The sequence below is a fragment of the Phyllopteryx taeniolatus genome, chromosome 10 (genome assembly GCF_024500385.1).
Source record: "Phyllopteryx taeniolatus isolate TA_2022b chromosome 10, UOR_Ptae_1.2, whole genome shotgun sequence".
NCBI classification, from domain to species: Eukaryota; Metazoa; Chordata; class Actinopteri; order Syngnathiformes; family Syngnathidae; genus Phyllopteryx; species Phyllopteryx taeniolatus.
Genome location: NC_084511.1, coordinates 12,188,779 through 12,204,964, shown reverse-complemented (window position 1 = coordinate 12,204,964; position 16,186 = coordinate 12,188,779). Strand labels below are relative to the sequence as shown.

General features: G+C 40.6%; 1 protein-coding gene across 1 annotated transcript; it reads left to right on the top strand.

Moving 5' to 3' along the window:
- On the top strand, positions 1–7,066 carry cd74a (CD74 molecule, major histocompatibility complex, class II invariant chain a; the record flags this gene model as incomplete). The annotated part of the gene is made up of 7 exons (XM_061788633.1): positions 1–275; positions 1,284–1,450; positions 3,854–3,948; positions 4,101–4,154; positions 4,226–4,312; positions 4,398–4,467; positions 6,506–7,066. Coding segments are annotated over 7 exons (753 nt in total), but the record flags the coding sequence as incomplete, so codon positions are not given.
- Positions 7,067–16,186: the final 9,120 nt, after the last annotated feature.

Genomic DNA, 16,186 nt, shown 5'->3' with positions numbered 1-16,186 from the left:
ACTGACGAATCACAGCTTGTTATTACTAAGCCCCGCCTACTTTTTTTTATTTTTTTCTCTGTCTCATCCTTTTCGGTTCCTCTTCCTTGTTTTAAGAGAAGCACTGTACTGCATTTATATAGGAAAACTCTGCCCTTGTCCCAGTGTGGGTGCAGTAGTGTGACGGGAAGAAGCCTCGAGAGAATCAAAAGACAAATGGAGGAGATTGGTGAAAATGCTCCCCTTGAAAGGGCAGGCAGTGCTGACAACCTGATTCGTGTTGAAAGATCCAGAAGGTGAGTAATGGTACCAGTTGAGCTTCGAATTTTGTCCCTTTTACCATAAAGGCTAAATCAAATGTATTTTGTCACTTTGTTTCCCCAGACTTGTCATTTGGCTACACGTATTTTGTTTGTTTTTGTACGACTTTAACATTATTTTTAAATGAAGTGGTAATTAACACGAGAAACAAATTGGTATGTTTTGTTTTTCGTAGGCGAGTTTCATACTTTCGTTTTCTATTTCACAAGAAAAAGTTGTTTCAAAAAAAGGCAAAAATGTTATGTACCCCAGGATTTTTTTCAAGGTGATAAAAACACCTTAGTTTGATTGATAGTTTGAATCAATTTGAATCTTTTTGTTTTCAAACGGTTGAATTTCACAAAGTACTTCCTCTTAGTAGGCGATTTAATTAACCTGGCAATTAGATGATTACCATAAAAATGGCAGAACGTTTTAATACATAAATAGTACATACGAATCTAAACAATATACTATATATCGTGGACCCCGAGATACGTCATTTTGAGGTTACGAACGCGGCGCGACATAAGAACACGTGCTTGTATGATAATTATGGCCTGGAAGTGTTTTCATACAGACGTTTACTTTAACTATTGACTTCACTACTGTGTTGCCATACCTCCATAGGTTATTAATAGATAACTATTTCTAATTTATTGTATTTTCTCATTAAATAAGAACAAAACTAAATTTATTATTGAATTAATCAATAATACATTGAAATCAAATTAAAAACTAAAAGGTGCTGTTAACATTAGTGAAGGTATTGTTTTTAATTAAATAAGAAACAAATATTAATTAATCAACAATTGATGTAAAACTAATAAAATTAAAAACTAAAAATGTACATTAGTGAAGGTAATTTACAATAGCTACTCAGACATCTGGTGTCTTTTATATTGAAGTGACTCCACTAAAATCACACTGACCTATTTAATCATGTATACTGTAAATGATGATTTATTATTATTATTATTTTTTCCTCCATTATGCCACCTCAGGGGCTCCAATAGCTACGCCCTGAAGGTGGCAGGCCTGACTATGCTGGCATGCCTGCTGCTGGCCAGTCAAGTGTTTGTGGCCTACATGGTGTTTGACCAGAAGCAGCAGATCCAAATGCTCCAGAAGGACTCTGACAATCTCAACAGGCAGCTGCACGCAGCTCGAGGTAAAATAATTATGCAACACCGAGTGGTCTGTGATTGGATGAACTAGCAGTGAAAGACAGGGTGTTTTAGTAAGGAAGATTAGGGAACTGGAGTTCAGATATAGTTAGTGGTAGTTTCATCCGTCGGTCATCACGAGAGAGCTAGAGGGTATCCCAGATAATTTGGGACTTGCATATTGGACTCTTCGCCATTCAATCACGACGTTACATTGTGGGTGGCCAGCAGGACGCTCATCCCCCCGTTACTATAATTTCGAAACACAATTTGTCAAGCGTTGGATTGTTGGCCCACCAATAGGGACCATGATCTAAAAGGAGATGTGAGTGAAAATAAAAAGAGAAGGGAAGGTGTGAAGGTTATGCTCATCATCCGTTCTCATTAATTTGAGTTGAACCTGCAGCAATGATCATCCTTGGCGACAATGAATGCAAGCTTTGCTAGTTCAGCTACTGTTAACTCATACATTATGAATATAATTAAGTGTTGTTGAAAAACAATACATACTTTATCAACTATATTTGTATGGCTTGGCAGCAGCTGAGACTTATAACGCGGAAATCCTGCATGAGTTGAGTAAGTGGGTACCAAGCACGAAGTGGGCAGCTACTTGAACATTATTTGACAAAACTATACACACTGCGATTTCAAATCCACCTGTTTTGAGAGCCTTATGCTGGTTTTTTGCCTTTTGCATTCAATCGACAAACTGCATAGATGTCAAATTAAAACCACATCACAGTAGAAAAAAATTGATTCTGATGGACGGGGACCTTTAATTAACCTAACATGCATATTTTAGGAATGTGTGAGTAAGCCGTAGTACTTGGGAAAAACAGACGAAAGCACGGGGAGAACATGTAAACGTCACACAGGAAGGCCTGACCAGAGATCTGAACTCAGAAACTTGACTGTGAGGCAGACATGGAAACCACTACATACTGTGCCACCTGATGATTGTTTAATGTTGTTTATACCAATGTTTTCCAACCTTTTTTGAGCCAAGGGACATTTTCTACATTAGAAAACATCTCATTGCACACCACCAAACAGAAATGTCATACAAAGTGGATACACAGTTTAATTGTATCTTCTGCAGTCCCATGGATGAGTGTTGAATTGTTCTGCCTGTCACTATACGTCGCCAGCATAGATACAGTAGTATAACAAAGATACATCATTTGTAGTAAATAATTTTTGAACCAATTACACAAATTGGATTGGATAATAATAGCACAGGCGGCACGGTGAACGACTGGTTAGCACATCGGCCTCACATTTCTGAGGACCGAGGTTCAAATCCCGGCCTCGCCTGTGTGGAGTTTGCATGTTCTCCCTTTGCTTGCAAATTCTGTCAGGGTATGTAAACTTATGAGCACAACTGTACATATATGCACTCATACGTACCCCTGTCATTTTGGAATGAAAGTGTAGGCTACACATTTTTTATAACCACTAGGTGGCGGTGGCATATTAGAATGAAAGTGTACACCTTTTTTATAACCACTAGGTGGCGGTGGCATATTAGAATGAAAGTGTACACCTTTCTCATAACCTCTTGGTGGCGATTGCATTTTGGAATGAAAGTGTACAGCTTTTTCATAACCACTAGATGGCGGCATACATTTATAAAATGTGAAAGTTTTTCTATTTGCCCCTATAGCTATGTATAATGGGCACTATTGACTTTTGACAAAAAAAATTTGGGGGGGGAAATGTGCATTATACACGAGAAATTACGGTAATTATGTTGCAGTCAATATATTGCAACGGGTCGCTTTTAACTCAAATTGAATTCATAACAATTGCGATGGTTCCTTCTCTCTTGGAGAGCGTACAGGAGGGGAGATTGCAGTGGGAAAAAGATGACTTTCAACCATTAAAACGTGCACTCGCGCAAGTGCGAAAAGACAAAATTTGTAATCGCACAAGCCGGAAAAAAAAGGTTGCATATGAAACCAATTTGGTCGCAGTCTCGAGCCTTGTAGTATTACAGCAAACAAGCCACTATGACCAAAGATACAGTTAGCACATAAACACTGAGGAAAAGAGAGTCGTTGAGCAATGTAACGGTATGAGTAATGGAGAGACAATGACAATTGTGCAACTGATGCAGTGAGTCGTCAAGCAACATAAAGTGACTAGTTGTGCAATAATTCTAATATGACAATTGTGCAAAGTTTGTCAGATAGCGAACTGTTCTGGAAAGAAAAAGCTTAGCATGCTTGCTTCAAGCTGTTTATTAATCACTCTTGTAAAATATGTACAATATTTGTATGTGGAAAGTGAGGAATGAATCCAAATCCAGTTTGACATAATTTTTACTAAAATTCATTTAACGTAGCATAATTTGACTGCAACAACATTCTTAGGACAGAATATCAGTTTTAAACCTGTCCCCACAGTGGCTCCAATAAAGATGCGTGAACCAATGAACAGCTTCCCTATGATGCATGCGTTTGTGGATTTGGACTCGGTGGCGACCGAGGCACCTGTGAAAGTAGGTTCTACCCCTTGCTCCCTGAAATACATATAATTGGAACATTTAATGAAAGTTGGGTGGTCACAACTGCATGCCCATTTGAAATATTATAACACAGTATTATTGTAAATGTCTAATATTATAATGATCCTTTTGTCTTCACATCGCAGCAAGAGAAGAACAGGGATTCCGTTGGCATGGATGAAATGATTGGGCTCTTGGAGGTAATTTTCACACAGGACCAACCCCCCCCAAATCCTAATTTTAACTAATCGAGTGAAGTGGACAATTTTAGGAAAACTTTGAGATGCCCAAGTTGAACGGCACCATACTGGCCAACCTGCAGAGCCTAAAGAAGCAGCTGAACAAGACTGAGTGGAAGGTGAAGCAGCCATGTTCAGAAATGAGAGAGCGCACGCACACAAAATTTTATTTATTTTAATTTGTTTTAAAAAAAAATTTTGCAGGGCTTTGAATCTTGGTTGCGCAACTGGCTCATCTTCCACATGTCCCAGCAGATGCCTATAACCGCAACAGGTGAGCAACTGTCTCCCCATAGAATCTTCACTCCACCGTGTGTAGATTTCGAAGCCGTTTGGAAGATAGTAAACAATTCTTCAAAAAAAAAGAGGCTTAAAGCTGTTTATTACCAACCTGAGTTGAAGTTTATTGTCAAACTGAACATAAAACAAAGAGACGACACATTTTGTATTCAAACCTATCATATAGCTTTGCCTTAGATAAGTTCTTTCCATTTCCATTTTCTGAGCCACTTATCCTCACAAGGGTCACAGGAGTGCTGGAGCCTATCCCAGCTATCATCGGGCAGGAGGCGGGGTACACCCTGAACTGGTTGCCAGCCAATCGCAGGGCACATACAAACAAACAACCATTGGCACTCACATTCACACCTACGGGCAATTTAGAGTTGTCAATTAACCTACCATGCATGTTTTTGGGATGTGGGAGGAAACCGGAGTGCCGGAGAAGAAAACCCACGCAGGCACGGGGAGAACATGCAAACTCCACACAGGTGGGGCTGGGGATTGAACCTCGGTCCTCAGAACTGTGTGGCAGACGCTCTAACCAGTCGGTCACCGTGCCGCCGCTTTAGATAAGTCTGTTTGGCTTAATGCTAGCTTAATGCTAACAAACAACGTGAAATTCCATAGATGGGCTAATCAATAGCATAAGTGTTGCTGTGTTGTAACCCTTCAAGCAATGGATATTTGAAAACAAATAGTGTACCAACACGTAGACTGATATAGCAATTCACACAGGCATATAGTCTTGATTCTCTGCGATGAATGACTAATATTACTGTGGTTTACTGAACAATTGTGTCTTCTTTATGTATATCCCCATGTCTGTATTATACTGCCCACAGATGGGCATGGCGGGCAGACCATCAGGAGCAGCACAATGTCCATTAGATTGAAGCAAAAAAATAATAAATTATACTTCACATTCTGTTTTATGTCATTACTTCATTTTTGCATCTAGTGCTATATTATATTCTGTGTGTGCTATTTATTTAGTAAGAAACACAACACAATTTTAGATTTTTTTTTTTGGGGCAGTGGAGGCTGGAACAAAGAAATGGAATTTCCATTAAGTTATTTGGGCAAAAATGAGTATTTTTTAGTTCCGAGCGTGGTCCTGGAAAAAAATAAACTTGTATCTCAATGCATAATGTATCTCTATATAATGTATTAATGATGATCAGGTCTTCATTTACAAATTTACTCAGTGCAAAATCTGGGCCTGTTTGATTGAACACAAAGCTATTCTGTTGTATGAATGGCAACAGGTGGATACACAGGTTAATTATACTTTGTCATCTAGTGGAAGAGCATTTGGTAAGTGTTCTGCCTGTCATTATACATCACTGTCATAGTTGGATAAATAAAGAAGACGCATTACTTCCGGTAAATAAAAAAAATAATTTTGATGAAAATGTAATGGTGATCTCTAAAGGCACAGTGGTTGAGAATCCACAATTAAACACACAATCAGTTCCAACATTCTTTTCAACTGTCAGAGTTTAAATAACATTTTCCTATAAATTAGTCGAGATGAAATGTTTTTATCCTGCTCACTTTAGCTGGTGACAAATCGTATCCCGAAGAAATTGAAGAACTGAAGATGGGCATGGGGGGCACGGTGGGCGACTGGTTAGCACATCTGCCTCACAATTCTGAAGACTGGGGTTCAAATCCCGGCCCCGCCTGTATGGAGTTTGTATGTTCTCTGTGTGGGTTTTTTCCGGGTACTCCGGTTTCCTCCCACATCCCCAAAACATGCACGGTTGGTTAATTGAAGACCCTAAATTGTCCGGAGGTATAAATGTGAGTGCGAATGCTTGTTTGTTTCTATGTGCCCTGCGATTGGCTGGCAACCAGTTCAGTGTGTACCCCGCCTCCTGCCCGCAGTTAGCTGGGATAGGTGCCCCTAGTGAGGATAAGCGGTTAGATAATGGATGGAATTGAAGTAGGACATGTACTAAGCATGTGTTCAAGGGATTAATACTCTTGAAAGCATTTTTTTTTTAAACTCTTCCTTCTCCCTTTTACAGTTTGAAGAAGAAGTGAAGCCAAGTGCTGGATGTTTCTTCATCTTCATCTGGTTGATATATGCATGATTATCATTTTGCTTCATATATTGTAATGGAACTAACTGCTTTAGTGGGGCCACATTATACACAATTGCTTGTTACGAGGGAAGCTTTCTTTCGTTCTCAATACCATTTTCACCTAAATATCAAAATAAATCAGTATACTTCTCAGTTTTTTGTTTGCCTTTCAAAATGCTTAAAAGGTTTTTTTTGTTGTTTTTTTAAACACTCTTGGATTTGATCCCGTTAGATTGGGCTAGCATAGGCCTACTTAAATGACTGAGTGTATTTTGTTTGTCTGGCAATGGGGATAGTTTGTTTTGTTGTTGATTTGTGCTTTTACTACATCATGATGATTGACATTGTGATGCAGAAAAAGTTACACAAACAATTTAGTTTATTCTTTCATACAAACCTACATGTGAAATATATGTTGCAAGGCTTGGGTGAATAAGTTTAAGAAGTTGGTGAAGAACTTTATTTTGGTGGAGGGAATTGCAAATAAAGTTTTGTTCGACTCTATTGTGCCTCTTGGACTCAATCCTTTTTTATCATCAGTTTATCTTTGTTATAGTCCTGCCCTAGTATCCAGCTAAAAGAAAACCTATGTATGAGATCACTTTGTTTCAGAATTGCTTTCTATGTACATGTATTGTGGTTTGAAATCATTAAGAGCATCTCCAGTAGTTAAATGTGGATGATAATAACAAGCCTAATGAAGCTAGTACAGCCTAATGAAGCTAGTACAATAAATATATGTAGAAATATAAAATACAGTGTGAACGTCTACACAAAGTTACGTATATAATTTAATACTGTAAAAAAAACAAAAAACGAGACAATAAAAAAATCGGTGAATTTCATTGATAATTTCGGCTTTTTTTGGGAGCGCAGACATCTTTACAAGGCAGACAGTTTCTTTCTAAAGAGACAAGGGGTTAAGTTGTTGGCTGCCAACATTTTTTACTGTGTACGTTATTCAGTGTCCCGAAAGGAAAAGACTGGCTTTGTTGAGATGGCTGAAGGACGAAAAGATACAGTTGTTCCCAAACAATTGGGGGAACGAGAGATAAAGCGATACGAGGCGCAGATGGATTTATCAGCGTCACTCAACCAATCGGAGGAACAAAATGAGATGAGGCAGCACTTTCAATCTCCCACACTCCTCCATGCCCCATTGGAGCAAAGCCCATTGCAAAACTCACTCTATACTAGGCTTTACACGATCAGGATTTTTGGGACCGATCAGCAAGTTTAAAAAAAACGATAACCAATCACCGATCCGATCACAAGATGGAGTAACGTGTCTATTTACATGACTTGTTCAATTATTGTATATACTTGTGTACTGTATGACTTGTTCAGTTATTGTATATAATTGTGTACTATATACTGAGTACTGTATCTTCAAAATTATTCTCTAGCATTTGAGAAAAAAGTTAAAACATCAATGACCTCCAGGCATTCAACGATTGGCCACTGACATAAGTTTAGTTCAAATCAACATTACAACATGACATAAATAATGGGTTCTAACTTACTGTAATTACATTACTTTAACAAATACTGTTAATGACATGCTTACTCTAACTTTCAAACTGTCCCGGCTATATGGACGGGTGTTGTCCAGAGTTTGCGTCAGTTTGACTTTTCCTGTTTTGTTTAATGTTCAAACTGATAAACTTCATTGTTTTTAGCAAATAATCATTAACTTAGAATTTTATGGCTGCAACACGTTCCATAAAAGCTGTGACAGGTGGGGAAAAAAACGCTGAGAAAGTTGAGGAATGCTCATCAAACACCTGGTTGGAACATCCCACAGGTGAACAGGCTAATTGGGAATAAAAGGAGCTTCCCTGAATTGCTCAGTCATTCACAAGCAAAGATAGGGCGAGGTTCATTCACCTCTTTGTGAACAAGTGCGTGAGAAAATAGTCGAACAGTTTAAGGACAATGTTCCTCAACGTACAATTGCAAGGAATTTAGGGATTTCATTTACGGTCCATAATATCATCAAACGTTTCAGAGAATCTGGAGAAATCACTGCATGTAAGCGGCAAGGCCGAAAACCAACATGCCCGTGACCTTCGATCCCTCAGGTGGCACTGCATCAAAAACCGACATCAATGTGTAAAAGATATCCTCACATGGGCTCAGGAACACTTCAGACAACCAATGTCAGTAAACACATTTGGCGCTACATCCGTAAGTGCAACTTAACTCTACTATGCAAAGCAAAAGCCATTTATCAACAACACCCAGAAACGCCGCCGGCTTCTCTGGGCCCAAGCTCATCTAAGATGGACTAATGCAAAGTGGAAAAGTGTTCTGTTTTCTGACGAGTCCACATTTCAAATTGTTTTTGAAAATTGTGGACGTCGTGTCCTCCGGGCCAAGGAGCAAAAGGACCATCCGGACTTTTATGGACGCAAAGTTCAAAAGCCAGCATCAACACATCTGTGAAGGCACCATTTATGCTGAAAGGTACATACAGGTTTTGGAGAAACATATGCTGCTATCCAAGCAACGTCTTTTTCATGGACGCACCTGCTTATTTCAACAATACAATGCCAAACCACATTCTGCACGTGTTACAACAGCGTGGCTTCGTAGTAAAAGAGTGCGGGAACTAGACTGGCCCGCCTGCAAGTCCAGACCTGTCTCCCATTGAAAATGTGTGGCTCATTATGAAGCATAAAATATGATAATGGAGACCCCGGACCGTTGAACAGCTGAAGCTGTACATCAAGCAAGAATGGGAAAGAATTCCACCTTCAAAGATTCAACAATTAGTGTCCTCAGTTCCCAAACGTGTATTGAATGTTGTTAAAAGAAAAAGTAATGTAACACACTGGTAAACACGACCCTGTCCCAGCTTTTTTGGAACGTGTTGCAGCCATAACATTCCAAGTTAATGACTATTTGCTAAAAACGATAAAGTTTATCAGTTTGAACATTATCTTGTCTTTGTAGTGTACTCAATTGAATATAGGTTGAACATGATTTGCAAATCATTGTATTCTGTTTTTATTTATGTTTAACACAATGTCCCAACTTCATTGGAATTGGGGTTGTACAAGGGACAGAAAGTTGGCCAAAGAAATATGCCACAAAAAAAGTAGAACTACAAACTTAGTGAGGATAAAATGTGAATCTATCAAACCATTGTCTCCGGTTAGCTCTGCGAGACTAGCTCTTTCTAATATCAGGTCACTGAGTAATACATCAATATTGATTAATGTCATCATTACAACCTATGATCTGGACTTTTTGTTATTAAATGAAATGTGGTTAACAGGAAGTAGCTGTTATACCATTTTAAATTAGGCCAACACCAGCTAATTTAAATTTTATGAACAAGTGTCCAATAGAGAAAAAAGGCAGTGGTACTGCTGTTATTTTTAAGTCATTATTTCAGTGTAAAAAAATTATACTGGGTGATTTTAGCTCTTTTGAATATCTAGACTATGAAAGTTATTTTTAATCAGCGCAGCAATTTCTTGAACTTAAATGGACTTTTTGACAAATTTCAATCAGGTTTCCGAACTCATCGCTGTAAAGAATCTGCTCTTATCAAATTGCTAAATGATATAAGGTTGAATACTGACTCAGGAAAGGTGTCAATTCTGGTCTTGTTGGACCTCAGTGCGGCTTTTGATACGGTAGATCATAATATACTGCTGAACAGGTTGGAAATGTGGGTAGGACTAAATGGAACAGTCCTTAAATGGTTCATGTCCTACCAGGAGGAAAGGGGTTATTTTGTAATGTGTTCAATCTCATCGAATGGCAATGACCTATGGGGGTCCCTCAAGAGTCAGTTCTTGGATCCCTCCTGTTCAGCCTGTATATGCTACCCTTGGGTCAAATTCTTCAGAACTTTAATTTAGACTACCATAGCTATGCAGATGACAAACTTTTATATTGAGCAGTGTCTCCAGATGACTGTAGTTCAATTGAAAAGTGGATTGCTGTTAGTAAATACCTGGAGTTACTCTCTTTAAAAACCAAAGACCAAGTTCAAAACCTTGGTGTTCTGATGAGATTCCGACCTGACTTTCAACAGTCATATCAAATCAATTACGAAAACTGCCCTCTACCATCTGAAGAACATGTCCAGAGTGAAGGCTTGTATGTGTCAAGCAGACCAGGAGAAACTCCTCCATGCTTTTATCTCAAGTAGACTTGACTATTGTAATGGTCTTCTGACTGGACTCCCTAAAAAGAGCATTAAACAGCTGCAGCTCATTCAGAATGCTGCAGCTCGGGTTCTGACCAGAACAAAGAGATCAGAGCATATAACTCCAATTCTAAAGTCTTTACACTGGCTTCCAGGCTGCTTTAGAATAGATTTTAAAGTTCTGCTACTGGTCTATAAATCACTAAATGGTTTAGGTCCTGAATACATGAAAAAAATGCTAATTACAATTTAGCTATTGTGCTGCACACAAATGGAATAAGGGTTAGGGTTAGTGACATCAGCCCCAAGTGTGAATGTTTTTAAGTTCAGGTTAAAAACTTCTTTTTTCTGATGCTTTTTAGAGCATTTCCCCTTTCAAATCATATTTCTTGCACTGTACGCTGTTTTAATTGTACTTATATTTATTTTTTTCTTTGTTTTAAATGTTTATAAGCTGTTTTTTTTTTACTTTGTTTACCTTGTTTATGAAATGCGCTATATAAATAAATTAGCTTCTCATCATTTTTGGAGTTACTTGAAATGTTTTATTTTTACCTAATTTGTTAGCCTCGAAAACCTTTGAAACAAAATCTAATATTATACATATAGCACTTAATTCTTTTGTATGATTTTGATGTTGAGACAATTAAGACTCTGCGAAATGAATCCTCATTTAGCAGTGACAAGGAAAGTTAACTAGGGCTAAGTCAACTCCACAGTGTTGAAACATGACAGAAATTAGATTGAAAGCAGAATGTCCTTCATTTTTATTTCTGCCTTATCCAATTATCTAAATCAAATTATACTGTATTCATGGCTGATGGCTGAAATGACTTTGTACCATGTGTCTTTCACTAAATTCAACCTTTCTTTTACAACTTTGTAACCATACTCCTATCTTTAGTGAAAGTATGTTCTGTGTCCTTAATAATTTAGAAGAGTGTAATATAATCCATGTATCCTAGTGGAGATGCAGACATAAGCGCAGCATGGCCTCTGTGGACATGAAAGACGCTGTGAGTATTATTTTGTTGCAAAATGGCAGATTTTTTATTTTTTAATGTTAAGTTTCTGGTGACCTTTTTCCCCACAGACGTTAATGAAGGAGGGTGAAGCAGTAAAAGTGGGAGTCGTAGTAAACGCAATACCAGGTAAGGGTCATTGCTAGAGCTACAATCTAAAATACTGGAAGTTAGTTAAATTTGTGGCAGCATGGTGAACTAGTGTTGAGCACATCTGCCCACTTTCAAGTTTCTGAGTTGAGTTTGTATGTATGGAGTTTGCATGTTCTCCCCATGCTAGTGTGGGGTTTCTCTGTTCCCACATTTATAAAATGTGTTGGGTTCATTGAAGACGAAATTGTCTGTTTGTTTGTTAGCCTATCAATGCTATCAATGCGAGTGTGAATGATTATTTGCAGAGGTGGGTAGCGTAGCCACAAACTACTCGAGTACTGTACTTTAGAATAATATGGCTCAACTAAAAATAAAAAGTAGTACTCCAACTAATTGAGTAAGAATAAGTAACCAATAAGAATAATAAGTACACCCACCACGAGAATGGATGGCTGCCCTGGTCGCCCATATCAAAAACTGACACTCATGAAACAGCGCAATGTGCTTCTCACCAAGCAGAGGTTACAAAGCCGTTCTTTTCTGTTTTTACCAGGTTTGATGAAAATTAGTCACTGAAAACGGAGACGCACAAGCAATTATTAAAAAAATAAATAAAAACAGCAAGCAGAATGTAGTTCAACGCAATGATGTAAAAGTACAGTTTTGTGGTGACCTACAACTTTGTTATGGCCGCTGTATCCACACTGCTGCTTGCCGTGGACTTTCTCTGTGCCTTCAGGGTGCTAGTGGATGTTATGAACTGCTGCCTCATCAATGCTGTATCTTTTGCTACGTACCCGTGCAAATGGTGACCACGGCTGATGGCAATTGGCGCCCCGTGGCGATTTCCGTCGCCTGAACAGCGCCACGACCCCCGACCGGTATACTGTCCAACACAAACAGGACTTCTCTGCCCACCTGGTAGGAGTCACCATCTTTTCTGAGGTGGACCTGGTGCGTGGCTACCAACAGGTACCGGTACAGCTACAGCCCAAGACAGCGGTCATCACACCCTTGGTCCTTTTTTTATTTCTACGGATGCCTTTCGGCCTCAAGGGGGCGGCACAGACATTTCAGCGCTGATGGACACTGCTGTGTGACATGCCGTTCTTGTTTGTCTACTTGGATGATATCCTGGTGGCCAGCGCGGGTGCAGAGGAGCACCTGGCCCACCTCTGGCTGCTGTTCAAGCGTGTCAGCGAGCACGGCCTCAACGTCAACCCGGCCAAGTGCCAGTTCGAGCTGTCGTCCATTACCTTCCTCGGGCACCACGTCACGCCACAGGGAGCCGTCCCCCTTCCCGGTAAGGTGGACACCGTCACCAGAGTCCTACGCCCCTCCACTGTGAAGTCCCTGCAGGAGTTCTTGGGCACGGTGACATTTTATAACTGAGTCATTCCCCACGCAGCTCACCTCATGCGGCCCCTCATATGAGGTCCTGTGGGGCAAAGTGCCCCAGAATGAAGTGCACTGGTCACCCGGGATGGAAGAAGCTGCCTACCGCAGCCCTGCTGGTGCACCTTCTCCCACCGCCTCCCTTCCCCTCACGACAGACAAATCTGACTCCGCAGTGGGAGCAGTGTGCAACCGCCTCATGTGGGTCATACTGGGTCTTTGCTCTGCCCCCAAGGAGGACCTCCAGACCTCATCTTTTGAGCTGGTTTACAGCCAGCCATTACGTGTCCTGGGGGAGTTCCTCCTGGATGCTGGAGCCCCCTGGTCTGGTGTCCGGGGTTTTGCCAACGCCTTTGTCCCCATCCCGACATCTTACCCCTGCCTCCTCAAGTCCCATGCGCCCGCGGACCTATCATCAGCCAAGTACATCTTCATCCGCCATGACAGCCATCGGCTCACGCTGCAGACCCCCTACGAGGAGCCCTTCTTTGTTGTGGAAGCGGGTCTAAGAACTTTGTGGAGGACACGGGAGGTAAACAAGAGTGGATCATGGTCGACCCCCTCAAGCCTGCTCAGGTGGACATTGTTGTGCTGTTGCAGCTGGCCCTGCCCCCACGGCGCGGTGCCCGCCCGCTGCAGTCTCCGGACCCAGCTCCGGCCCAGGCTACGCACCCACTCCTTGGCCCTGACCACCCTCCTGCTAAGCGCAGCCGTTTTGGATGTTTGATCCACCCACCAACACGTTCACTGTTTATCTTGAGACTTTGTGATTGACTCTTCGGTTATGCAGTTTTGTTATGATGAATTGAAATGGCCCTGTGTGGTGACCCACAAAGATGAGGCATTCACCAGGGACCTGTACCTATAAGAAAAGGACTGTAGTTACATGAGTGTCCCGGTTCAAAGAGGTGGGCTGTTTTTTGTTGTTTTACTGTCAATTAGTTTGATGCGGCGAGTAAACCAACACGATGCTTTTTTGTCTCATTATTTACCACAACGCGACAGTTTCCTCTTAAAACACACAGGTAAAACATATGTTGCACACAAGTACGATTTATTTAAAAAAAAATCACCATAATTTCTCGAGTACAAAATGCACTCGAGGATAATATGCACCTCCCAAATCGCCCTTTCACAGCAGATTCTTCCTTGTACCTCTGAATAATATGGGGGCACAAAAAATAAATCTGCCATCTAATAAACTAAGACGCTAAATATGATGCTGTCAAATGTACGCTGTAGCAACAGATATGTGATAACAGATATCAACATGGTGGCGCCAGCATAGGAGTCATGATTCTCTGCGAGCAGTCAAAACTGTTACTGTCCATCCATCCATTTTCTACACAGCTTATCCTCACTAGGGTCGCAGGTATGTTGGAGTCTATTCCAGCTAACCGCAAGCGGAAGGCGGGGTACACCCTGAACTGGTCGCCAGCCAATCGCAGGGCACATATAAACAAACAACATTCGCACTCACATTCACACCTACGGACAATTTAGAGTCTTCAATTAACCTAGCATGCATGTTTTTGGGATGTGGGAGGAAACCGGAGTACCTGGAGAAAACCCACACAGGCACGGGGAGAACATGCAAACTCCACACAGGAGGGGCCGGGGATTTGAACCTTGGTCCTCAGAACTGTGAGGCAAATGTGCTAACCAGTCCCCCACTGTGCCACCACTATGTTACCGTACTATGCATAAATTTGTAACATTAGACCCTATTTATCACTAGAATGAAAGTATATCCTTTTCAAAACCCCAAGGTATATGTCTATACAATGTGACATATTTTGGTCCTTTTTCTGAAACCTACTGTATGTATAATACACACCTCGACTTTTAATGAACGTTTTAGTACATAAAAATGCATATTATACTTGAGAAATTAAATGTAGCGCGTTCCTACCACCCTCTGGTAGTTTGTCTATATGTGCCCTGTGATTGGCTGGTGACCAGTCCAGGGTGTACCCAGTTTCTCTTGCCTAAAGTCGACTAGAATAAGATCCAGCTCACCTGTGACTGTCATGAGTGCAAACTGATTAGAAATGGATGTACGGGGTTGGAATTATATTTGCATAATAGATTTTTCTCTCAAAAGGTAAAGAGTGCGTCTTCATCCATGAGGATGGACAAAGTTTGGACTACATATCAAAAGATAAGGTACTCTCACCATTTCACATTGTTTGCCTCTTACAAACTCAATGCTTCTCCAAACAGCAACTACAGCGCTTGACCTTCGACCAAGCTGTGACTGTGAACAACATGCAGGTAACAAGATGTCTGGTTAATTTGAGCCTGCTTACACAACAGCGCCGAGCAACATGTCCACACATGAAAGCACAGGTTTCAAAATTCCTCCGCCCTTCCTTTATGTGACTCGCGTACAACATTTCCTTGACTTCTGTTCATGACTACCATAACATAACCAGCCATATTTAAATAACAAAATGTTAGGGCAATAATGTAATATGATGGGTGATCGTCAGGGTTCCCACACGGAACACGTTCGCTCTCTAGCCACACGACTAATCCGTACACAAACAGTGCAGCTCGGCTTCTGGCTGGTGCATGTTATGGCTCGCCATACAGTATGTTTGGAAAAAAATCAAATAGCACTGTACAAACCCAACAGCGAGTGGCAGTTAAATAGCCTTTCCCAGGCTCTTTTATAGCGTACTAATATTCACTGCAACAAAATTGCTGTTTCTGTTGCACTGCACCCTTCATTTCCTCAAATAAAGATGTTTATGTTGCACTTTCCTGACGTTGTTGATGTTTTATTTGAAATGTCAATAACTCTACCTGTGTAGACAGTTTGTGTTGCATTTTCCTCCATAACTGTACCAAACTGGGATATTTTTGGCATCTAAAACTTTTGCATGTGGCCTGCAAGGAAAATGTTTGACAACTCTGCTTTAAAGTGAGCATGTTACACTGACAGAGGTT